Raw genomic sequence first — 26,381 nt, forward strand, 5'->3', positions numbered from 1 at the left:
ACAGCTGAGTTCATGACGGTTCCTACCCTCTGACTCGTTCAGAAATGTTTTACTTTGCTTCTCTTCCAAATGTCCTCAGTGTGGTTGCTCCTCTCCTGGCGGCATTGCTGATATAGTCAGCCTTCCATCCTGCCATGCGTCCTAGTCATTTCTGTCTTCACGAGCTGCCTCTCAGGTGACTTCCTTCTTCTCACCTAGAAAGTAGCTTTCAAAGTCATACTCCATGGCGTGTTTTGAAGATTTTTTTTTTTGTTTTTCTCTTTTTGTTTGTTTGTTTTTGCAAGCCCTCTGGTTTTTTTTTTTTTTCTTTTTTCTTTTTTTGGATTTTCAAGACAGGGTTTCTCCGTAGCTTTTGGTTCCTGTCCTGGAACTAGCTCTTGTAGACCAGGCTGGCCTCGAACTCAAGCCCTCTGGTTTTGTTTCCTCTCCTTGGTCCCACGAGCTAGATCATCTTGGGTGAGTCATTCCCTAGATCCCAGTAATTGAGGTTCATCCCACTGTGTGGTGTACCCCGAGATTAGAGTCTCCAGAGTTCATCTCCTTACTTCACAGCAACCCAGTGGAGCCAACCAAGGAAGCCAGGCAGGACCCCCGGGGGGAAAGGTGGCAAAAGAAATGCCCAGAGAGTGGAGCAAGGGGTTGGCACATGTCAGGGCAGTAGCACAGCTCTAGACTCTGGTCTTCCTGTCCCTACAAGGTACATAGAGTGTCATACTCGAGACATTTGGACCAAGAGGTTTGGGGTCCATGATACCTGGCAGTGATGTGTCAAACAAACTGAAGTGCTTGCTCTTGATTCCACAGAGAGACCTTAGATGCCCAGGATGTGAAGTGACAATGACAGCACAGGGCACGGTGACGGTCAAATGGGAAAGGGGATTCAGTCGTATTTTGTAAAGTGTGAGGCACCTTCATCCCTTTACTTTCTTGGTGCCTCCATTTCTTAGGGGAGGCAGGGGAGGGGGCAGAAAGCTCCACTTGGATCTTCTGGTTCTGGCAGACCTTTGTGGTGTTTGTGGGACCCTCAGCACCATCTCCCTAGACTGGGGACCAGGGTGTCACACCAGGAGCCACAGACAGGGAGACCAGAACTTTCTTGGGACGTACCAGAGCTTCCTGGCAGAGCTGGAGTCAGCTGCCACATCTCTGTGGGTCTTAGAAAGGTCTGGAGCTTCCCCAGTATCACCCTGCTTGAGCTGGCCTATTCCCTGGCGAGGACAGGTGAGTAATCTACTCAAGTGTCCCTCTCCTAGGTCCAGCCCTGCTTCGGTCCAGATAGGAAAGTAAGATGATGTTCATCGATCTTGCCCAGCTTCTCTGAACAAGGGGCATCCTGTTGTGATCACAGCTACGTCCCTGCCTCCCCATACTTCCCCCACACCCTGTGACTAATGGTCTGCAGGATTCCAATGGAAAGCCAAACCTGTAAGTCGCCTCCTTGGGCTCAGAGCCCAGGTCTTATTCAGACACCAAGGTCCAGGCAGAAGAGTCCCTCTTGGTTTTCTGGTTCCAAATGGGCTTTGTGTTGTAATGGTTCTACTTCCTTCCTTCCTTCCTTCCTTCCTTCCTTCCTTCCTTCCTTCCTTCCTTCCTTCCTTCCTTCTTTCCTTCCTTCCTTCCTTGCTATCTTGTTTTCTTGCTTTCTAGCTTTCTTTCTTTCTTATATTTTTTATTTTTAAAAATTGTATGTGTAAGGGGGTGTTGCCTGCATGTATGTCTGTGTACTGTGTGCGTGCCTAGTGCCTGCAGAGGCCAGAAGAGAGCATCAGCTCTTGGGGAACTGGTGTTACAGAGGGTTGTGAGGCACCATGTGGGTGCTGGGAACCAAACCTGGCTACTCTAGAAGAGCAGCAAGTGCTCCTTAATCGCCCACCTCCCCAGCCTTCCCAGCCTCCCTCTTTTTGTCTTTTGTTGATTTTTTTTTCTTTTTTAGAAGGGCACATAGCAAAATTGATTGAGGAGCAAAGGAGCAGCTCTCTGCAGCAGGGAAGGAGGAGTCTTGGAGAAGAGCTGCTCCGCTTCCACCTCTCTCTCCTGTCTAGTGGCTACCGTACAACAGCCTAGAGTGCCTCCTAACCATGGCCAGTAGCCTGCAGATGCCCTGTCCTCTGTTCCAGGGACTGTAACTGACCAGCAGAAATGAAGATATTCTAAAAAGCACTTGTGCCCCTCCCTTTGGTTATCAGATTTTTGAAACAATGGTTCCAAGGTATTGAACTTTCTCCAGGAATCTTACGCTGGGAGAAAGAAAAGGTAGAATCCTGTCACCAGTCGGTGAGGAAAGAGATTTCACACAGTTCTAACAACCTGCTGGAGAGGCTTGGAGCAGAGACAATGGGACCACGCCTGCCTGGGACTGCTTAGTTATGCATACATACTTACTTTAAGCGTCAACCATCAACCGAGCAAAGCAACAACAATAGACAGCCAAAGTGGAGGGGAAGCGTGGCAGAGCGAGGAGGCAGAGCACAGACTCACCGGTCTCAGCCCTACACAAAGAGCGACTCAGGAATGTTGAAGAAACAGTCTTCCCCAGGGAAGAGCACAGCAATTGGTTATCTAATACCAATCGATGAGTTCTGAAAACATACATGCAAGTTTTGGATACGGCATTAAACATTTAGAGTTACAAAACTCTAGACTTCTGCTGAATTCCAAGGCTAGCCTAGTAGTTCTTTGCGAAGAGTTTTGGGAAAACAAATGTTTTGATTTCCACATCTGTTATATAAGACCAGCAAGAACTCCTGATTCACAGGGGACTGAGAGGTGGCACAACAGTTAAGATCACTTGCTACTATCCCAGAGGACCCAGGTTTAGTTCCCAGCACCCACATGGTGGCTCATAACCAGCTGTAACTCCAGATTCAGGGGACCTGAAACCCTCTTTTGGTCAGCAAAGATGCTTCATACATGTGATACACAGATGTGCCTATAGGCAAAACATTCATGCATATAAAAATGGATATATCTTTGGACTAAACATAGTGGTGTATGTCCTGTCTTTAATTCCAGCTTGGGAGGCAGAGGCAGGAGTATCTCTATGAGTTTGAGGCCAGCCTGGTCTATATAGTAAAGGGTCAGCCAGGGCTAAATAGTGGGGCCTTGTCTCAAGTCAATCAATCAATCAACCAACCAATAAATAAATCAATCTAAAAAAAAACTCCTGATTCATAGAGATGTGAGACTAAGAAGGATAATGCACACAAGAATTTAAAATAATATCTAGCACCAAAAATGGTTGTATTGGTGGTACTAGTGTTTCTATTGTCTACTGTCATGTGATTGACTGGCACTGGTGTTATGATTATGATATGGAGAAGTATTTTGGTTAACAGAGATGACAAGGGAAATAAGCCCCTAACTCCCTGTGTGATAGAGAGTGTTGAGAGGGCTTCCTAGCAGGGTGATGCTCTAACCTGGAGACAAATAGACAGAGAACACTTCAGAAAAAGAGATCATTCAGGAGAGAGAGAGAGAGAGAGAGAGAGAGAGAACACCCACACACAGATGCAAAGGAGTGGTCTCCATCAGTGAACCAAAGGGGTTTGGCATACCTGGGTTCTAGGTGGGAAGAGAAAGATGATTCTCGAAGGCCTTTAGGGTGATGTTGAGAAGTTCGGCTTTTATACACTGTTGGATCCTGAGCGGAGAAACTATGTGCTTGAATTGGCTCTTCAGAAAGATCAATGGTAAGACATAAAGGCCCTGGATGTGGGATAGAGCAAGTTGGGACAAAGGAATATATGGGAAGGGTTAGAGAGTGGAGATAATGTAACTATAATTTCAAAATATGTTGAAAATCAGTAGTGCTGAATTTGAAGAGAAGAGGGTGGGAATTTGGTTAGGAGTTATTTCTAGACAGGCTGGTGTTTCAGGGAAGGTAGAGCTGAGGGACAGAGAGGAAGGGCCAGTTTTAGGTGCTAGTCAGGAATTGAACTGGACTGATGTGCTAAGGAGAAGAGGAGAGATGCCCCCGATTTGACCTTCATTTCCGGAGTGCCGTACCCTCACTCACCAAGACCAGAGACACAGGGAGAAAGGCGGATAAGTTGGGAGGTAGGGGAGAAGGAATCATTTGGGCACACTGGGTGTGGTAAAGTGTCAAAAGGTGGCCAAGAAGAGGGACCTGCAGGCCACAGTTCTGAGGATCACCTAAGTCCATGAGGGGGTTAGTGGAGTGAGAATAGGTGAACCCCCGGGACATCCCTGGAAAGCAACGGCATGGGAGTAAAGGGAGCCTGCAAGTGGCTCTGAGAAGAAAATGACAGACTGGATGGGGTGGTAGATGGATGCGAAGAGAGATGAGAGAGGGGAGGGAGAGCAGGAGAGAGTCAGAGGGTGGAGAGAGGGAGAGGGGAAAGAAAGGAGGGAGAGAGTCAGAGGGTGGAGAGAGGGAGAGGGAAATTTATTAAACAAGAGAGAAGGGCCAGCATGCACACTCAGAATTGCAGAAGGACCCTCAAGATAAGAGCAGGAAAGGGTCCCTGGCCTTCAGAGGGAGTAGATGAGAAGGGTGTCAGGGAGCCTGGGGAGGGAAGTAGGTGGAAGGGGGGCCAAGAGTGGGTGAGGAACAAGGCAGTAGACTGGAGGATTGATGGAACTGTTAGGAAGGGTCAGAGCTGCAGAGTCAATGGGTTAATGGAGTTGAGGATTGGAGGTGAACACAGATGTGTTAGTGTGTTGGGGCACTAGGTGTGCCTTGGTGGTAGGGTGCTGGCTTTGCATGCCCGAGGCCCTGGGTTCATTCCTCAGCACAGCAACAAACCAACAGCCCCAGAGAACTGTATTTGTGCATCTGTACACTATGGAAGCTATCAGAGAGTTGAAACCAAGAGAGAAGAAGATATGAGTTGCTGGGTTCCTTAGAGGACCTAGAAATTGGGGATACAGGAAGAAGTGACTCACATCGGGGGAAGAAAGTGGGTGAATTTCCCAGTCAGTCTTCACACAGGATCCTTCTCCAGTTTTCTCCCTCCCTCCCTCAGCCTGGTCTCTCTTTCTCTCTGGAGAACCTTGGGTATTGCTGGGCAATTGTTCAACCATGAAGCTACATTATCATCTTGCCTTTTTTTTCTTTTCTTTTTCTCTTTCTTTCTTTCTTTTTTTTTTTTTTTTTTGGTTTGTTTTTTGAGATAGGGTTTCTCTGTAGCTTTGGATCCTGCCCTGGAACCAGCTCTTGTAGCCCAGGCTAGCGTCGAACTCACAGAGATCCGCCTGCCTCTGCCTCACGAGTGCTGAGATTAAAGGCGTGCGCCACCTGAAACTGGCATTAAAGACAGTTGTGGATCTCCCATGTAGGTACTGGGACTCAAACCCAGGTCCTTTAGAAGAGTAGCCCCTGTTCTTAACCTCTGGACCTTCTCTCCAGCCCCACATCTGCTCATTTTATTTGAGAATCACTATAGGCCTGGAAGGTCTCACTTAAAACAGTGCCATGGCCAGAAAAATAAAAGTCATATTAAGGATGATCAGTGTAGGTACCATTTGCACTTAAACTCCAGAAAGAGAGGTCTCAAGTGCTAGAACCCACTGAGGCTCTCTTAGTTGTGAGCGATAGTCTGGGACCCCGACAGTCCTTCCTGCAGAAGCACAGTTCCCTCATCCCTGTGGAGGCCCCCATCCGCTCACCAGTTTCTTCTGGCTCCTTTACCACAGCCCTATTGCCTAAGAGCTGTCAACGGCCCAATAGCACAAAGGCCCTGATGGTTCCACAGCCTCCACACCTCCTCTCAGCTGAGCAACACTGCCAAGAAAAACCAGAGGGCAAGTGAGAGAACCAGTTGTGATCTGCCCCGGCAGAGGTGGCAGTGCGGCAGCTGGCCCCACCTCCAGTGTCGAGCCTTGGGATGGAAGGGGAAGCAGGCTCTCCAGGATCTGTTTCCTGAATCTCCAGCCCATCCAGCTGCCTGTGGGGGAGCAGCCCTGGAGCCAGAAGCAACCACCATGGCCCAAGGTAGGGAAATCCCGGGAACGGCTAGAAAATGGGGACAATGAAGACCCAGAGACATCAAGGGCAGGAGGGGGGCTCAGAGGGAGAAAGGAGCAAGTAGAGAGCTGATCTAGGAAGGAAGCCAAGAACCCTCAGGAGCCATTGGTCCCCTGAGGACCAGGAGGCAGGGTGGAGGTGCCATGCTACCATGACTGCCTCCACAATAGGGTGGGATGGGCAGAGCAAGTGATTAGGGCACCGAGATTTCTGTCCTCTGTCACCAGCCAACTTCTTCACACTGGCCAACTTACTTCTCTAGTTTCTGCCTCTCATGCCTGAAAACCAGAAGCGTGTGAACCACAGTCTTGAGGTTCTTTACAGTGTTGAAGTTCTCTGAATCTTCACATCCTCTAACTTCCCAAGTCATCATCGTCATCTTCTGCAGAGAGATGAAACGATTAGATGACACGCCACCTACAAGGACGGGATTTAGCTTGCTCCTCACACATCATATCCCCACCTTTATTTGCTATAAGTAATATAATACGTATTTTACTATTTCCTTAAGTTTTATGTAAAATGTGTATAATTTTTAATTACAAAGGAAGGAAATGAAGATCTAGTTGGACTAAAATCAAGCAATAATTGCAGATAAAACTCTAAGTACCCCAACCTCATCTTGAGTAACCATTGTTTTCAGCCTTTGGTCTAGACATTAGTATTCATAGATTTGCTGAATATAACCAATTGGATCAATATGTGTTGCTATAAATCCAGATCTATAAATACTATCAATCTATAAATATCAACCTAATATTTTTTCACTCACTTCATGTCTTGGAGCTCTCTCCAGGCTAGTAGTGTGTATAGACCTACTTCAATATTTTTCATCTTGTATGGCATTCTACAGTGTATGATTCATTCATCTCGTCCTCTTCTAATGGACATTTAAGTCTTTCCCATTTTACAGATAGACAAGCAATCTTACAGCCAGCATTCTTATGCATGCTTCTGGCTACTCATAAAGGAATGTCTCTCCAGGACAGACATTAAAATCACTTATTTTCTAAGTTCTTCAACCATCCCCTTGCTAGTTCCCTCATTCTCTCCTTACTTCAAGAAAAAACACTCTAACTGAAAATGAATATCCTATTTGAATATAGTTAAGTGAAACACCATTATCTCAAAAAAGGAAATGGCCATGAAAAGGAAAGCTAAGCATGGTGCTTGGTTGCAGAAGCATCCATGTGTCATAGGAAGAGACTGACACAACCCATGGTGTCTCTGGAGGATAGGATATATTTGAAGTGCTTCCTGTCAGGCAGGTGTTGTCCCACCTGTTGGGTAGCCTTAGTCACGCACAGACCTGAGCCAGTCCGTGCTCTCTGCCCAGTCAACTGGTCTCCTAAAGGATGTGCTGCTTCTTTTTGTTTTTTGAGACAGGGTTTCTCTGTGTATCCAGGCTGGTCTTGAACTCACAGAGATCCGCCTGCCTCTGCCTAAGGCAAATGCCACTACCACCCTCCTTTTTTTTTTATTATTAGGAAAAAGTCAAGTTCTTTCTCGAGTGGCAGGGCTGGAATGTCCTTTCTGAACATGAGTGAGAGCCAGCAATGGATAGCAGCTGTTGGGTAGAGAAAGAGCTCCTGATTGGAGTCACAAATCTGAGTTTAACATGAGACAAAATCCTCCATCTATCAGAAGGTCTGTTCTTCATCCCCTAGGTGTAGATGACATGATATTTCATCTCTCCAAGGTTGTGATAAAAGTTAAATAGTATGATCTCAATAAAGTGCTGAGAGAATCTAGAACTTGAAATAAATGCAAGTGATTTTGCATAAGATAGAGAACTCTTCGAATAGCAAACATCTTGCGCTTCTTTAAAAACAATAACAACAGCAGGGCGGTGGTGGCGCACGCCTTTAATCCCAGCACTCGGGAGGCAGAGGCAGGCGGATCTCTGTGAGTTCGAGGCCAGCCTGGTCTAGAAGAGCTAGTTCCAGGACAGGAACCAAAAGCTACGGAGAAACCCTGTCTCGAAAATCAAAAAAAAAAAAAAAACCAATACACAGCTCACTAATGAAAAAGATGTGTTAACAGTAAACAAATAGCCTCAGAAGATAGAAGATAGAAGTAAACAAATAGCCTCAGAAGATAGAAGGTCGAAGATAAAGAGGGGATGGATGTAGTGGCACGTGTCTGTAATACTAGCAAATTGGGAGACTGAGGTACGAAGGAGCATGTGAGTTCCAAGCTAGCCTCATGGGTTTCAGGTGAACCTGCGTGATTGTGATCCTGTGTGACTGTGGTCTGACTCCTTAAAACAAAAGATAAATATTTATTGTTTATACCTTTACACAGTTTATTTGAGTCACATTTATTTCTAGCATTTTATTGAACATAATAAAGGCCATCTATTTAAAGTATACAGTTAGGTGTATTCATACAGTTTTGAAAGCGTCACTACTATCTAGTCCCAAAACACGCTCATCACCTCAAAAACAAGCAGTCAGAGCCAGGTGCAGTGGTGCACACCCTTAATCCCAGCATTCGGGAAGCAGAGACAGGAGCATCCCTGTGAGTTTGAAGCCAGCCTGGTCTACAGAGTGAATTTCAAGACAACTAGGGCTATGTAGCTATGTGAAGAAGAAGAGGAAGAGGAGGAGGAAGAGGAGAAGAAGAAGCATTCAGCATCCTTTCCACCTTTCTCTAGTCCCTGGCAATGCCAAATCTACTTTCAATCTCTATGGACTTGACTATTCTGGATATTTCATAGAAATGGCATCATATAAGATGTGTCCTCTTGCATCTGACTCCTTTTACTAATTTTTCAAGGTCCATTTGTGTTGTAATGTGCTCAGTTTATACAAGTCCATTATTTTTACATGCTACATCTTTTCTGTTCATCAGCTGGTAGGTACTTGTGCCATTTGGACTTTTAAGTTATTTCTGTATAATGTTGTATCAGCATCCCACATATGGGCTTGGTGTGAGTATACACATTCACTGTTTGGTGGTGTACCATAAGCGGTTGAATCCCATGATAACTCTGTGTTCAATATTCTTTAGTGTTCTCCAAAGTGCTGAACCATTTTATAAACTCACCAGCAAGGTCCGAGTGCCCCATAGTGCTGCACCCTACCAACACTTGCTAGTGTCTGTTTTCTTATAGCATCCTCATGGGTGTGAAGAAACAGTTCATGTGTATTTACCTGATGACCTGAGCATCCTTCCATGAGCTTATTGTCTTTTCCTTGTCCTGTTTAGAGAAAGACCTGTTCAAATCCCCATGTTGTGGGAGACATGTCATGATGAGCACGTAGGAGTCATAGGACAGTCTTGTGGGGTTGGTTCTTGCCTTCTACCACACGGGTCCCAGGGAGTGAACTTGGCTTTCAGACTTATGCAACAAGTGCTTTACCTACCTACTACTGAGCCATCTCAGTAGCTCCAGTTACCCAGTTTTTCATTTAGCTCCTTGTTTTTTGTGTTGTAGGGTTAATCCATCCATCCATCTGGTTACAAATACCTTATTAGATATATGATTTACAAATACATCCTCACATTCTTTGGATTATATTTCCATATTCTTCATCATGTTCTTGAAGCAGAAATGCCATTTTGATGAGGCCCAATTTACTTGAGTTTCCCCACTGATTCTACTTCTCCTGTCGTATCTAAGAGACCACTGTCTATTTCAAGATGAGGAATGTGTACCTACCTGTTTTCTTCTGTGTTTTACAGTTTTAGCTCTCATATTCAAATCTTTGATCCATTTTGAGTTAATTTTTGCATATCATGTGAAGTAGGCAACCAACTTCTTTCTTTTTTATTAACTTCTTAGTATTTATTTTACATGTATCTGTACTTTGCCTGCATATTTGTATGTTCACCATTTAAGTGGAATTTTCTTGTTCTGGCTGCCCGTTCCCAAATACCCAGCAGCCACTTCCCAAATTACCACACCAAAGCTTACATTAATTAATCCCTACACTTGGGAGCCAGAGGCAAGAGATGGTAGGAGATGCACTGTAGATGTACCAAATGACGTGTGCAGTTCGGGTTTTGGTCAGTATTGTGTTGAATCTGGAGCCGTTAGAATAGTTGTGTTGTTAATTGTCATTGGAATGATACCATCCTTTAACCCATGAATATGGGACAGCTTCCATTATTTGACTGAATTTCTTTAAGCGATATTTTGTGGTAAGAGTTTTTAATTCTGTTGTGAATGTGTTACTAATTACTTTAGTCTCTTGCTACTATAAATGGAATTACTTTTACATTTTTCTCAGATTATTCATTGTGGTATATGAAAAATACAGTTGGATTTGTATATTGGTATTGCATCCATCCTGACATCTTTTTGTGGTTGTTAATTCTAATTTGAGAGTGTTATTATTCTTATGTCATGTGTGACTAAAGATGACTTTGCTTATTTCCAATCTGAATGGCTTTGATCTCTTTTCCTTGCCAATGGCCCTGGCTAGATCTTCTAGTACACTCTGCCTTTAGTTGCTTGCGAGACAAGCGCGGGCAAGAACACACGTCTTTGTTTTGCTCCTTATCTTAATAGGGAAGCATCCAGTGTCTCACTATTAAACAGGATTAGCTGTGGATTTTTACAGACAGCATCTATCATGATAAGGGACTCCTTAGTCTGTTGAATATTTTTTTTAACATGAAAGGGTGTTAGACTGTGCCAAATGATTTGGTTAATTTATTTTTTTAACCAAAGCACGGCCAAAATAAAGCAGGTAGGTTTCTGTCCTTCTCAACTTACGTCGAGTGTTGGAACTTAGACAAAAAGTAGCTAAGAGCTGGGTGTGGTGGTACATGCCTTGTATCCCAGAACTCCAGAGACTGAGTCTGCAAACAGCCTGAGCTACAGAAAGAGACACAACAAGAAATAACAAAGAATGTCTGGGTTCCTGTGCTGAGGCAGAGAAGAGTAAGACCCGAGGTGAATGCATTGACACAGATGAGCGTGTGAGCAGGACACAAGCGTTAACTGGTCAGTGCTCATGAGCAGTTAAGATTAAGAGTGATTCAGTTCAAGGCTGTAGAGCAGCAGGAGATGGGAAGAAGGGTGGCCAGCTGGGGCCGGTTTCATGAGGGAGGGCAGTCTCGGGGAATGGGTAGGTGTAGCAAGTCTTTCCCTGTACCACCAACTCCCAGATAAGGACATGGAGACTCACTGTTAACTGTGAAAGCTTGGCCTTCGTGTAGGCTTGTCCCATTAGCTCTCATAGCTCAAGCCATTTATTTTAATCTATATTTTTGTCACGTGGCACATTACCTCATTTCTACATCTGGCTGGCGACCCTGCCTTCTTCTTCCCAGAGTTCCCTCTGCCTAGAAGTCCCACCTATACCTCCTGCCTAGCTATCAGTCATTCAGATTTTGTTATGCCAATCACAGCAGTACGTTTTCACAAGTGTACAAAGATCCCACAACAGGTAGACTTTGGCCAAGTAATGAGAGATAATTTGGTTTGTTCTCTGTTGCTCTGATAAATCACTGATCAAAAGCAATTTAGGGGAGGACAGGTTTTGTTTGACTTAGTGAATTATAGTCCTTCCCTGAGGAAAGGCAAGGCAAGACTGCCAGTGAGGCTGGCGCTGAAGCAGAGGCCATGGAGGAGTCTGCTTGCCACCTGGCTTCCCCTGGCTTGCTCAGCCTGCTTTTTTATACCACCTAGGACCGTCTGCCAAGAGATGGTACCATCCATGGTGGACTGGGCCCTTCTGCCTCAATCATCAATCAAGAAAATGCCCCCACAGACATGTCCACAGGCCAATATGATGGAGGCAATTCCTCAATTAAGATTTCCTCTTCCTAGGTATGTCTAGGTTTGTGTCAAGTTGAAAAACTATGACAGGAGTGTTCTGAATTGAGCCTATAGCAGAAACCAAACCTGCAGATGGACTGCCTGGAATAAAGGATGATGCTGGGGTTGGTGGGAAATGAGAATGCTCTCAGAAGTTAACGCTGCATAGGGAGGGCCATATGTCAGTAAATGAGTGTTCTGCGTACCAAGTACCATAGACTGTAGACAGTCACGAAGGATGAGACAAGGAGAGTAGAAAATTATAGGCACTTAGAAAGGAATAATCAGCCAGGCAGTGGCGGTGCATGCCTTTAACCCCAGCACTCGGGAGACAGAGACAGGATCTCTGTGAGTTCAAGGCCACACTAGTCTACAGAGTGAGTTTTAGGACAGCCAGGCTATACGGAGAAACCCTGTCTCAAGAGACTAAGAAAACAAAACAAAAACAGAAATAACTCAAATAAATCAGGATGTATCTGAAGGCAGGCTAGGCTGAAGGGGGCCTCCAACCTGGAGAGATCTGTACAAGAAGACAGTCAGAAAAACCATGTATCTCCAGAAGTGCACAGGGAAGGAGGTGATAGAGGGGAGAGGAAGTAGGGGAGGAAGGAAAGAGGAATGTGGGTGCGTGGTATCTCATCTAATCCTTAAATCAGATTTACGGTGTTACAGACTCCATTCAACCAGCACGGAAACTCAAGTGCAATCGCCAAACTACTTCCTTGAGTTTACACAGCTGGAAAGTGATGAACAAAACTGGACTAGGCTTTACAGCCCTGGTTTTTGTCTGTCTCAGGCTGCCCCTTTACAGGGCTAGAGGTGGCCCTCACAGACCTCCAGAGCTCCCGGAACAACGTGCGCCACCGCACGGAGGAGATCAGTGTTGACCGCCTTATTGTCCGCCGTGGCCAGGCCTTCAGCATCACCCTGTACTTTAAGAACCGGGGCTTCCAACCAGGCATGGACAATATCACCTTTGTGACTGAGACTGGTGAGGAACTGGCCCACAGTATGTGTGTGTGTGGGTATAGGGTATGATGTGTGTGGTAATGTGTAAAGTGGAGCATGTGTGTGTGTGTATGTACATGTGAAGTGGAGCAGTATATGTGTGGTACAAGTATGTATATATGTATGTACATGTGAAGGAAAGTATGTGTGTGTGTGTAATGTGGAGCATGTGTGTATATGTATATGTGAAGGATGAAGGGGAGCAATGTGTGCGCTATATGTGTGTGTATGTGTATGTGAAATAGAGCATGTGTATATTGTGTGGTATGTGTGTATGTATGTATTGTGATATGGAGCATTGCATGTGGATGTATGGTACATATGTGTGTATGCATGTATTGCATGGCACATGTGTATGTATGTGTGATGTAGAGTGGAACATGTGTGTATGTATGCGTGGTACATGTATACATGTATGTGTGAAGTGGAGCATGTGTGTGCATGCATGTTCACTGAGCAGAATCTTAGAGGAATGAAAGACCACCTAAGGAGCCTTACTTATTCTCTCCTAGGACCCTTGCCAGACCTGGCCAAAGGGACACGGGCGGTGTTTAGCCTCACAGGCAGCGGTGGCCCAAGCCCCTGGATTGCTTCCCTGGAGGCCAATAGAGCCACCTCCCTGGACGTGAGCCTGTGCGCTCCTCCCATGGCAGCCGTGGGGCGATACCTCCTGAAAATTCGCATTGACTCCTACCAGGGTCCTGTCACGGCCTACCAGCTCGGGGAGCTCATCCTGCTCTTCAATCCCTGGTGCCCAGGTGAGGCGGGCACCCACTCAGGATTCTTTACTTCTGTCAGTCACTCAGGATCCTTTACTTCTGTCAGAGGTCCCGGCTCAAAGGTTTCCAATCCCTGCTCCCTGGTCACCACAAGTCCTTGAACCCCTTGAAATTAGTACCTGACCTCCAACAACCAAGGTAGAGAGACCTTGGTGTTTATTTACTTATTTGGGATTTTGAAATTATGTCTGAACTTAAATAGAAAACTACCATTAAGTTTAATCATCATTAACATCTACCTTCATGATCTGCTTTTAAGTTAGTCTGGACTTTTTCATTTAAAAAGTAATAGATGCACAGTTTTCAGTCTTTGAGGAAAGAAGCAAACGATAAAAGTGAAAAAGTGAGGGGCAGAGGGAGAAGAGAAGAAGGGGCAGGGAGGGAAAAGTGCTGGACAGCATGAGAGCTGCCGATCACCGAGACGGCATAAGAGCTGCCAATCGCTGAGTTCCATTTTCTCAGTGGAAACCTTACTACTGCTCTGTGTTCTCTTACAGAGTTATCTTATTCTTGAATATGCACCCATTTGTATATAGCTACATGTTGTTGATTCTGTGGCATATATCAGAGTGTGATTTTACACACCGGTCTCCAATTTACATTTCTTTCTGAAATACACACCTGTGCCAGTAGTTGGGAGGCGGAAGCAAGAGGATCACTGTTAGTTTGAGGCCAGACTGGACCACATAGTGAGTTCCATATAGACTTAGCTACTGGATGAGACCTGCATGAGCAGTCACTATAGGAAAAGCTTCAGATTCCTCTAACCATATACAATCTGTTATTAACAGACGTTAGTTCATGCTTTACTCATCACTTAACAATGTGTTTGAACTTTCATGTCCCATGTAGAGGTCCATGAACATCCATAGAGTTTGCCACCTTATGTTAACACTGTACCGAAATCCATGCTGGGGACACCCTGAAGCTGTAAGCCAGTCCTCTCAAACGGCTCCTTGGTCATCTCTACCACAAACACAGTGCTCAGATGAGCAGTTTACAGTCTGGAACTTTGTGCACCACTGGAAAGCCTTAGCTGAGATCCCAAGAGCGAGGATGATAAGGTCACTGCCAACCTCACACTCTGATTTGCTCTTTTGAAACTGGACTAGTTGGGTGAAGCAGAAAGCTCCAACTAGGGAGCTGCTCGACTCTGTGTGCAAATTTTAGAACTGTAATTAAACTTGGCTTGCAAAGCAGCTTCCACTCTGAGCTCATTTCCTCGACTTTAACATGGGCACAAGCACCTGGGTAACTTTATAATAACATATACTCACCATAGGTAAATGTATATTCTTTTACGTCATGTTCATATTGAGCGGTTTTGAGAGTGTGGTGTCCCAAGACTCAGTGCCCTTCAGAAGGAATCTAGGTACTCTCTCCAGATCTTAGATTCTATACAACTGTGGGGCTAGGAATGGCCAGGGTGACTTCTGTTTTGTTTCCTTTGACTCCCAGGGGATGCAGTCTACTTGGAGAGTGAGCCCCAGAGACAGGAGTATGTTATGAACGATTATGGCTTCATCTACCAAGGGAGCAAGAGTTGGATCCGCCCATGTCCCTGGAACTATGGGCAGGTGAGTCCCAGACCATACGAGCCCCAAACTCATATGGAAAGGGAAGCCCAAACTGCTGGTGCTACCTAAAGAGCTTGTGCGAAGCATCTTAGGTTGCTAGGGAAGCAGCCATGGGAAGGAGGAGGGAGTGTTCTCTGCTGGTCACATCTGACTTGAATGGGATTTAAGGGAAAGAGCAGCTAAAGGCAGCCCAGCCACAGATTTGACTGAGGATGGGAGGGGGCACACAGTCACAATGGAAATATTTGCACCTGACATTTTGCGCTTTAAGCTGGGTTTGCAGTGAGGTCTCACCTTACTCTCTCACTTCATCCTGACAACCCCTGGTGCTGAACCTTGACATCAGATCTGTCACACTGACACATACACAGAACGTATGTGCCCCTGGACAGCTCTCCTAGAAACAACGATGTATCTTCCCTGACTCCATGCCAATGCATTTTCATTTGCTTGTTTGTTTTGACAATAGGCTTTTTCTTTATAAGCAATATATAGTTGTCTGAAAAAAGCTTTGCAAAGATGTGTGTGATGGCGCATGCCTGGAGTACCAGTGATTGAGAAGCTGAGGCAAGAGGATTTGAAGTTTGAAGTCAGCCTGGACTACAAAGAAAAACCTTCCGGGAAATAGAGCTGAGATTGCATCTCAGTTGGTAGAATATTTACTTGACATGTACAAAGCTCTGGGTTGGATCCCCAGCGCCACATAAACAGAGCATTTTGGATACCCCTATAATCCCAGAACTCAAAAGGTAGAGGCAGGAGGATCAAAAGTGCAGGGTCATCCTTGGCTACATACACTAGGCTACAGGAGATCCTGGCTGAAAAACAGCCAAACCAAATAAATAAATAAATAAAAAGGATTACAAAACCTTTGCAAAAAGAAAAATTCAGAAAATGGACGCCCAGAACAGGAAGGTTAAACTGTAAGCACTGCTACCAGCTTGATTCCCCTTGTTTTCTACTCGTCGCCTAATGGCCTTGTATGTAAAACATCTAAACTCATTGCAATGCATGAAAACCTTTGTCTATCTGAAAACCTTCCTCTTGGTCAAAGTTTAGCCCCAGAGGGTGCTCCTGGAAGTTCAAGATTAGGAGTGCTGTTGGGAGAGAAGCTTCTCTAAGATGAACTCAGTGTTAGGAGCACTGGGGGAGGGAGAAGATCAGCCTTTGGCCACTCAGAAGAGGCGACATCCAGGACAATATGGGAGTCCTTAGGGAGCCCTGGATCACTTGGATAAAATCTCCTTACCAGGTCTTATCCAAATAGAACTCCAAATGCACATGACCTTTTAGGCTCACTCACGGCCAAGGTAGCTGCAGCCCAGAGAAAATAGAGCAGTCTCAACTGGTTCCAGCTTCTCACTCAGTGTGAGTATTTAGAGGTGTTGTCATCAGTGAGAAGCAGAAGTGGGTGTTGCTGTTCTGGGGGCTCTGGCTCCCTCCCTTTCTGGTACTCCAGTAAGCACATATCATATGACTCTCTGTTCAGTACCGGGCAGAGCTGAGTGTTAGAGATACGGAGAGAAAGGGAGCACTGTCCCCGCGGGACACATAAACAGTGCTTATCATACAGCTGGATTGTGAGCCTGAGAGACAGGGCAGAGAGTTCTGGGAACCCGGAGGAAGGCTCATGGTTTGGCAAGAAATCCCAATGCCTCCTAGGAGATAAGGTGCTGTGTTTGAGCTGCGTTAGTGAAGGCCAAGGGCAGGCATGCGCAAAGATAGACGGGCCAGGAAGTTTCCATTATTGCAGAGACTACAGGGAATTCAGCGTAGCTGGAGCAAAACACCATGGATGGGAGTCTGTCAAGGTGAGAGGCTGGAGAAGCAGAAGGGTCCTGTTGTATGACAGTGTTGATGGGGAGATGAGAACAAGCCTTTGTCTTGTCTCAGACGGGGAACCAAAGTGTAGATACCACCAGAGTCTAACTCAGTAGACCAAGGGGTTACTTATGAGTGATTGATTACTTATAGAAGCAGACATGACTAAAAGACCACAGTATTACCAAAAGTCCACACCAGTATGGGTGACAGCTCACAAAAGCTGGAAACTGGAGCTTGCTGCACAACCTGCAGGTAGCTGGACAGGTTAGAGTCTTTCCAGGTAGCTTTGTTGGTCTGAACCTCTTCCAGGCAGTTTGACTAATCTGTCTCTTTCTAGGCAGTTCAGCTGGTAGAAGAGTATCTATGGGTAGTCCCTATTTCTGATATAGGCTTGGGGAGGGAGGGACCATTGACTAATCTGTCTCTTTCTAGGCAGTTCAGCTGGTAGAAGAGTGTCTATGGGTAGTCCCTATTTCTGATATAGGCTTGGGGAGGGAGGGACCAATGAATCTGCTCAGTTTCAGGGACTTCCTGAAACATTTGAGTGGTTTACTTTCTAAGCTTCTCTTTGGGGTCTAATGTTTCTCTTCCCATTTAACATCCTGTGTGATATCAAGCTTCCTTTTGTGATGGAAGGTTAAGGTTTTAATCTCAGAAGAAACAGCTATACAACAGAGCCAGATCTGAGAGGGATTTGAAGGGCATCTCAAGGAGATTTTGGCCTTGATTCTTTAAGCTATAGGGCCCTTTGAACATTGTAAACTAGAAAGTGACTTCCCTAAATCAAGTAGGCCAGGGAAGTCTAATTCTACTTATTGACAATTGTTCCATGAGAATAAGTGGGTTCATTATATTCATTTGACAGAGATATGTGGAGTCTCTATGTCCCAAGCTCCAACCCAGGGTCGAGTCTTATAAAGAGAACTGGATTGACAGATCGTACACTCAGGCAGGAAAGACAGGCCTCAAATCCACTGTATGACAACCAGAGGGGACACAACCACGGTGGGGGAAAGGGTTCCAGAGCTCACATGTGATTGGTCAGTCCAGAGTCCCACAGCTTTGAGTTTCATGCTGCCAATGATAAGTTGGGTCATTATGTAATTGTGGAGGGAAAGGGAACGTGGCTTTACTAAGAACATCTTAGAGGCCCCAGGATTGTGGAGATGGAAGAGAAAGAGGCAGAAATAGACTTTCCAAAAGTGAGGCAAATTCATTGGGGGGAAAAAAACCTCAGTAGCAACAGTCACTTCAAATGAATATTGAGACATTCAGCTTGCAGGACAAATGTGCCAAGTGGGTTGTGATACCATAGCTTTGAAACCATGCGCCTTCCTGGGAGGCTGCTTCGATTGACAGCTACCTTGCAAATGGATTGTGTTCCACACGCACACTCTGCTGGGGAGCCGAGTGGTATAGGCTGTATATTTCTTTATTTGTCCACACACACCTTTCCCTTATCCCCTGCAGTTTGAAGAGAATGTCATAGACATCTGCCTGGAGCTGCTCGAGAAGAGTCTGAACTTCCAGATTGACCCATCCACAGACTGTGCCCTGCGGGGAAGCCCCGTCTACACTAGCAGAGTTGTGTGCGCCATGGTAAGGTGTCCCTGCAATAGGAGAATGAGGAGTTCAGAAGCAGGGACTCTCTGAGAACAAAACCGTTTTGAATGAGACTGACGGCAGGTTATGGGAAATGAGTTATCTCAACTAAACCCTGAAATAGCTGGTGTGGGCCATTGCCTCTATTAACCCAAATTACATGTTTTGTTTTGGGGGGAAAGCTGAACGTCAATGAGTTTGAGAATGATCTCGTTGCTTCTGGATTTCCAATGTGTTCTTACTCTGCTCAGAGACAAGCTCCTGCTTTGCAGAGCATTGAAATGGAATGGTGGATTGATATGTCTCAGCCTGGTGGTCCTTCCTGTCAGCACCCCCCACATCACGTCCCGGGGAGGGACACGTGTTTCTAATGCTTCCGTACATGGCTTCTCTTCAGATAAACAGCAATGATGACAATGGGGTGCTCAACGGTAACTGGAGTGAGAATTACGTGGACGGTGTCAACCCTGCAGAGTGGACAGGCAGCGTGGCCATCCTCAAGCAGTGGCATGCCATGGGCTGCCAACCGGTGCGCTACGGGCAGTGCTGGGTCTTTGCCGCCGTCATGTGCACAGGTAAGAGACGACCCAGGCCCTAGCGGACGCTAGAGCAGCTGTGTCAGAGCTCTCACAGTTCCCACCAAGGGACGTTTGGAAGACAGTTGTTTCCTGTAGAAAGATCTCGTCACTGACCTCACCAGTCTGAGCTTATACCAGACACTGGTTCTAAAGTAGAAATCACACACATCAAAACTTGCCCTGCCCTCTGACCTCATGCAGCCTAACAACACGTTTCCACAAGAATGAGAGGCTTGAGATGAAACACTAAATGATTATATAGCACAAAAACCAAATTGGGTCATTTCTGGCTTAATGAAGACATGCACACAGACAAAAATGAGCCCCTGACCTTTAGGGCTGGAGTAATAAGGCAACCCAAGTAGAATGACCTCAATTTTGGTGTTGCCATACACTCAGAGGAAATTAGGGGATCTGATTTGGAAAAGGGAGTTAGGGAATGGAAAAGAAATAGAAGGCCATTTTTTAGAAAGGAACTGGAGATCACAGTGACAGAAGAGAAACCTAGAAGAATAAGGTAAAGAAGGAAGATTGTCTTGTGTGTGGCAAGAGGGAAAAGTAGAGATAGAAGGGGAGGAAATTTTAGAAGAAGTTAACATCTGGGCCGGGCGGTGGTGGCGCACGCCTTTAATCCCAACACTCGGGAGGCAGAGGCAGGCGGATCTCTGTGACTTCGAGGCCATCGTGGTCTACAAAGCAGGTCCTAGGGCAGCCAGAGCTAGGGCTGTTAATCAGAGAAACCTTTCTCAAAAGGACAAAAGGAAAAAGAAAAGAAAGAAAGAAAAGAGAGAGAGAGATTGGAGGTGCTGGTGAGGGTGGTGAGCGGAGGCCTCCGCCTTGCCCATGGCCACTCTCTTGTTCTTATCCCCACCCTCGCTCTGCCCACTCTCAGCCTCTTGCTATGCATGCCCATGTCTCTGAGTTGGTCTCAGTCAGTTAGTCATCATTTCTGTCAGCTAGAGAGCTAGGCCAGGTCAGACTTTTACTCACAGGACTCCAGTAGGATGCAGGGAGACCAGAGTTGCCAGTAACTTGGTGTTTACTGAAGGTTTGGGCCTTCTGTGTAGACATTCCCTGGGACAGGCATGCATGCTAAGGCCAGAGAGGCCAATGAATGCAGCACCAGGCCTCAGTCCAAGGGCATGAGGAGATCTTTGTCAACGCTGACAGAGCGTGACAGTATCTTTAGGGTGGGCGGCTGCTGAAGCCCTTTCTTAGTGCCTGCCTCTTCTGCTGCTTCAGATCCTGATCTTCAGTTGGATGCTTTGATGGCCCAGTGATAAGACATAAATAATTCAACAGCTTTGGTGCTAAAAGATGAGGAAATTAGGGTGACGTGGGGGATCTGAATCATCCAGAAGGCAGATGCAAGACAAGGCAGAAAACTGGACAGGGTAACTTAAAACTCCAATCCCAGCACTTAGGATGAGGCAGGAGGATCATTGTGTATTCAAGTTCAGCCTGGGCTGTATAAGGAGTTCTAGGCCGCCCTGGACTACAGATCGAGTGAGTCCGCCACCCCCAACACACACACAAGATGGAAGGGCAGAACGGATCTTGTGTGAGATAAAGGGGGAGCCTTCCAGTGTGGAAAAACTGAGTTCGCGTGCAGAGGGTGAGAGCTGGCTCTGGGAGTGGCTGTCTGGAGTCGGTGATGGAAGAGGTGGAGACAGCGGATGGAGATTAAGCAATGACAGCAGGGCAATTAAAATGTTTGTAAGAATCGTGGCCCTTCGGTGACCTTGAAATACAGAGTTAGGCAATGATCAAATGTGGCCCTCTCCAGCTATAGCCGAATTAGCTTTCCCCCAAAGGGCCACCTTGTCATACATTAGTACATATGCAGTCTGAAGAGACTGTTCCCTCAACAACACACAGTGGAGTCCTGTGCTAGGTGCTGTCTTCCATCTATTCTCTTGGCTACAAAGATGGAAAAGACCTAGTCACTTTTGTTCCTCACCAAAGTGAAAGATAAAGGTTGAGCCAATCTAATTATGCCGACACAGCTACCACTCACATCTTAAACAATTATACCATTATTATTCCATGGTTGTTATAGTGATAACAGGTATTTCCTTTGTGCCAGGCACTGTGTTAAAACCTTGGCAAAGGAGAGTAACAGAGAAGCATGCGGACTCTGGAAGCAGACTCCTTGGGGTTTCTGCAGTCCAAGACCCCCAAAGGTGCCCGAAACTCTGCTAATCCCAAAGCCATCTTTGTATACTGTGTGTTTTCTTATAAATATTTACCAATGGTAAAGTTTAGGCACGGGAAGTCATTGATAATGATAACTAAAATAACTCTGGATGGTTAGAATATTATACTATCATAAAATTTCCAGTACTCTTCCTCTTGAACTTTGGGCAATTATTAAATAAAATGTGGGCTGCTTGAACCTAGCACTGCAGTAGCGCAGCAGGTGATCTGGTAACCTAGAAGTGACTGACAGGCAGGTGGTGTATATAGCATGGACACTCTGTACGGAGGGATGGTTCATGCTGTGGGCAGGACAGCTGAGAACCCATCATATGCTCAAAACAATACAGGATTTCAAACCTTCAAAAAGAAAGGTTTATTTCTGCAGTTTCCATTTAATAATTTTGTTTTGTGACTGACTGGAAGTAACTGGGAATACAGAAATTGAAATAGATATTATTGAATATATATTCACATATGTATTATACATGATATATATATATATATATATATATATATATATATATAATTGAACCATGAGTATAAGTACTAACACTGCTATCAACTCTCTGAGTAACCTGTGCTAAGTCACTTATGACTCAGTTTACCCAGATATGTGGTGCAGAAATTAGTGGTTCTGAGACCTAAGCTTATACTCCATTGATGCTATTTTAGAAATTAGATAATAAGACATTCTCTAAGGAATTATGCAAATTATTGCATGAGAGTCCCAGAAAGGCTTCATGTTTAATCCATTGCATCTATCCTTTCCATTGACCAGTGTTATTTATTTTGTTCCTTTTAGTTTCTGATCTGTGTATATTTGAAGTGCGGAGTATACCATGTACTTAACTATAGTCATGCTCCTTACCACCCCTGTCCTTCCTTCCTGCTGCCCCTTCCTCTTCTCAGACAGTCAGCCTTCTGTTTTCCTGCTGTGTGCTGGTGGGTTTACATATGTGTGTGCTTGTGTGCACTCGCACATGTGAGTGTCTGTGCTGAGCTCAGAGAAAGCTACGATATTTGTCTTCCTGGAGCTAGCTTATTTCCAGTTCTGTCCATTTGCCCCAAAACGCCAGTTCTTTATCTGCCAAGGGTTACTGAAAGGACCGTGGAAGTCCACCACGAACAGTGACTAGCTAGAGAATGTTCAGTCTTAGCTAGGAGTGTCTCGGTTGATCCCCCAAAAGACTTAGGGTTTTTTTTTTCTCCATCTTTTCCATCTGCCAAATGAAATGGAGTGTCCAAGCTCGACTCCCCTTCCAGTGTGCAGGCATGCTAGCAGCTGCCCTTTGCCCAGCAGCCTTTGTGCTTCCCACTCAACACTGGACACCTTGCAATGTTTCCAATTCTCCCCACCACCTGTGAAGTAGACATCACTGCAGCTTGTGACCACACAACTCGTGAATGAGAAAACAAAACTTTCTTTTGTTTAGATTGAGACAGGGTGTCTTTATGTGGCGCTGGCTGTCTTGGAACTTGCTATGGACACCGGGCTGGCCTCGACCTCAAGGAGATATGCCTGTCTCTGCCTCTCAAGTGCTGAGATTAAAAGTGTGCACCACCACGCCAGGCCTAAAAATTCATTTTTAAGCTGGGATGTGGCTCCTCGGTAGAATCTTAGTGTAGCATCTTAGTGTAAGCTTGATTGACAGTACCAAAGAAGAGTATACTCTCCCACCTACAGCCCTCTGCCCAGGGTTGTCTTTCTGACTGTCAAACATGATGACTTTAATTGCCTGTAGAAAGTTTACAAAAGGAGGCTTTGTTTTCCTCAAAGGTAAATATATATAGTGTACAGGGAGTTTTCTTTGGCATCTGTTTGTAGGTAGTTACTTGGTAATTAAAAGAGAAGTTCCTGGCTCTCCCTTCTGAGCTCAGGGCCAGCTCCAGAGAGCTCTAGGGCATTGGATTCTCGCTCAGATTGGAACCTTCAGCCCTTGAGTGGGGTCTGGAAAATAGCCTGGATGCTTTGCACTGTAGTAGGGGACCAGAAGGGACAATGGGGTCCCCCAGAAGCCAAGTGGTTACATGTCTCCATACTATGCCTGCTAGTGGATAGATATGTTTTGTTTTGTGCTGTTATTGTTTTTTGAGACTCACTCTGTAGCCCAGGCATTCCTCGAGCTCCTTCTCCCTCAGCCTCCCAAGTGCTAGGATTACATAGATGTCGCCGTGCTTAGCTCCAGCAGGCTTTCTTTCTGCGGTGACGATGAAATGTCCCAGAATTAAATCACTTAGAGTTTTGCACTACTTGTCCAAATAGCACAAACTCGTGAACTGTACATTTGACAAAAGGTGCTCGGTAGGATCTGAGTTATGCCTTAAGACAGCTGCTTGAGAAAAATCCAAAAAAAAAAAAAAAAATCCAAGCATCCTGGAAATAGCCTTCCCCTCCTTTTCCCATACCCATATGAACTTGGAGTGGACAGGGCAGCAGTGGCACGGGCAGAAAGGCACTGATGTGGAACTGGTCTGTGGAGCTCATCCCTTCCTATAGAAAATGGAGCCCTAAGCCTTGATAGCCTTATTGAGAAGTTGAGTCAGGAACTGATGGGAGACATTTGGGCTGGGTCCTCCCCTCTCCAACCACAGCAACCCTGCCTGTATGTCTTTCATTGACTGGTTTCCACCTTGAGAAGATTTGTAGTAGTGTCTTCTATTTAAAGCTTTTTAAGATGTGCTCTAACTTAATCGTGCATGGATCTCTATGAAGTATCTCATCGTTAATTTTAATACAGCTCGCTTCTATTCTTTCTGCTGAGCTCTGGGTCTCCAAGAAGGAGCCTCATCCAAGGGTCTGATGCTTTATTTTTCCCCAACCTTTCCTTAGATCTCAGTCCAAACTTGCACAATGCCCTGGCTGGACCATTTATCTACCACTATTTTCCATTGATTTACGAGCATGGAGATTGTATGGAATGTTCCTTCATAGGGTTCTTGGTTAACATATGACACCTATTTGGAAAGAGGTCTAGCACACAGCTTTACACCAGCACTAGCTGTCGTAATTGGCATACTGCTTTAAGCTTTGTTTCTTAGGCTCCAGTGGTTTGGCTGAGTCTGGTTTAAAGATCTCTCCACTCTTTTCCCAAACATCAGTCCCATATCCTCTCCATCACTCTCCCCTGTAGTGGGAGCTGCGGGCTGTGTTCCTGCCGCCCCAGCTCCTGGTAGCCTGGTTAGCTTATGCCCCAAAATAACGACACACAAACTGTATTCTTTTAAACACTGCTTGGCCCATTATGTCTAGCCTCTTCTTGGCTAACTCTCATATCCCGATCAACCCATCTCTAATAATCTTACTAGGAAAGATTCAGCATGTCTGACCTGGCGGCTTGCTTCATCGCATCTGCCCCAGAGAGGAGAGCTATCGAGTCTGAGCTCACTTCCTCTTCCTCCCAGCATTCTGTTTACTCCACCCACCTATGTTCTAACCTATGAGGGCCAAGCAGTTTCTTTATTTTTTTTAACCAATGACCTTCCTCCATCATTCTCCAACTTTACACTTCCTCTCTTTCTTGAAATATTTAGGGTTGCAAGTGATCACAACCATCACTTTTCAGTAATATCAAAATTGGTCTGCTTCCATCTAAAAACGACCTGTTACTTCTCTTCTTTTATCCAATAACTCACTTCCATTGAGTACCTACCCTCAAAACAGGGATGTGTTTGACATGTACCTACCCTCAAAACATGGATATGTTTGACATGTACCTACCCACAACACACCAATGTGTTTGACATGTACCTACCTACAACACACGAATGTGTTTGACAAGTACTACCCACAACACACAAATGTGTTTGACATGTACCTACACACAAATGTGTTTGACATGTACCTACCCACAAAACATGAATGTGTTTGACATGTACCTACCCACAACACACGAATGTGTCTGACATGTACCTACCCTCAAAACACGGATGTATCTGACATGTGGCACTGGAATGGGAAATGCTCTCACAAGAGATGTATTATGATCCATGTGCATTTCTTTCTTAAAACATTTTAGATTTTATTTTATGTGTGTGTTGCCTGCATGTGTGTTTGTGCACCGTGAGCATGCCTAGTGCCTGCAGAAGTCTAAAGGGTGTCAGCTTCCTTGGAACTGGAGTTACGATGATTGTGAGCCACTATACGGGTGCTGGGAACTGAACCCAGATCCTATGCAGGAGCAGCAAGTGTTCGTAACCACTGAGCTGTCTTCCCAGACCCCGTCCATGTTCAACTTTTATTCAATATGGTTTTTGTGTCCCATGTTGTATTCTGCTTTAGAAATGCCAGTGGACCTTTTCTTCTATTTCTATTTCCCTTCATTGTGTTCATGTTTTCTCTTTCTTTCTGTTTGCTTCATAGTTTTTAATCCACCCTGGCCATTGAATTTTAGTGTTCAACTGAACGTTGTTTTATCTAATAAAGGTCTTTGCTGTGGTGCACCAATAAGGTTTTGCATATTAATTTGAGCCTTTGGAGGTTTGCTTTTAGCTTTGCTTTGATGGGTCCTGAACAGTCTTTAGGTCTTTAGTTTTAGCTCATGCTACTTGGTCATGACCCTTCTGAGCATGCTCCTAAACACCCTGTGTAATGTGAGGCCTCTATTCTGTTGCTTCTTCTGGCCTTCTGGAACTTTGTTCCCATACTGAAGGGACTCCTCTGCAGAACTTGAGAGAGCTCCCTTCAGCTCTGTTTCTCTTCTGTCCTATGCTACTCTACAAGGTATAGCCCCCTTCTCTTCCCTGAGTTCTTGAGTTCATGTTCTGTTTTCCCATAAATAGTGTCCACATGTGTTTCTTGAACAGCAGATGGATCTTAATGATCATGATTTAGTTTGAAATTGCTCATCTTCCTATCAAAAAATAGAAGTGGGGGCTGGAGAGGTGGCTCAGGTTTAAGAGCACTTGCTGCTCTTGCAGGGTTTCCTTCTTAGCCCCGCATGTCAGGTCATAATCATTTGTAACTCCGGTTCCAGGGGATCCAGAGTGTTCTTCTGACCCCCTTGGGTACCAGGCACACGCATGCCACAATACATACATGCAGGTAAACAGTGACACACA

At 45.3% G+C, this 26,381-nt stretch overlaps 1 protein-coding gene across 2 annotated transcripts in view; it reads left to right on the forward strand.

Annotated features, from left to right (window-relative positions):
* The first annotated feature begins 5,943 nt into the window (after positions 1 to 5,943).
* Tgm5 (transglutaminase 5) overlaps positions 5,944 to 26,381 on the forward strand; it is a 33,090-nt gene continuing 12,652 nt past the window's right edge. Inside the window, exons 1-6 of one of the 2 annotated variants that reach the window (XM_057780763.1) lie at positions 5,944 to 5,953; positions 12,568 to 12,747; positions 13,277 to 13,522; positions 15,002 to 15,120; positions 18,415 to 18,543; positions 18,944 to 19,121. In XM_057780763.1, coding sequence (XP_057636746.1) covers positions 5,944 to 5,953; positions 12,568 to 12,747; positions 13,277 to 13,522; positions 15,002 to 15,120; positions 18,415 to 18,543; positions 18,944 to 19,121 — 862 coding nt within the window. Of the gene's footprint in view, positions 5,954 to 12,567; positions 12,748 to 13,276; positions 13,523 to 15,001; positions 15,121 to 18,414; positions 18,544 to 18,943; positions 19,122 to 19,920; positions 19,928 to 26,381 lie in introns of those variants that run through there. The other variant, XM_057780764.1, reaches the window with a different exon arrangement.

The sequence above is a fragment of the Chionomys nivalis genome, chromosome 9 (genome assembly GCF_950005125.1).
Source record: "Chionomys nivalis chromosome 9, mChiNiv1.1, whole genome shotgun sequence".
NCBI lineage: Eukaryota > Metazoa > Chordata > Mammalia > Rodentia > Cricetidae > Chionomys > Chionomys nivalis.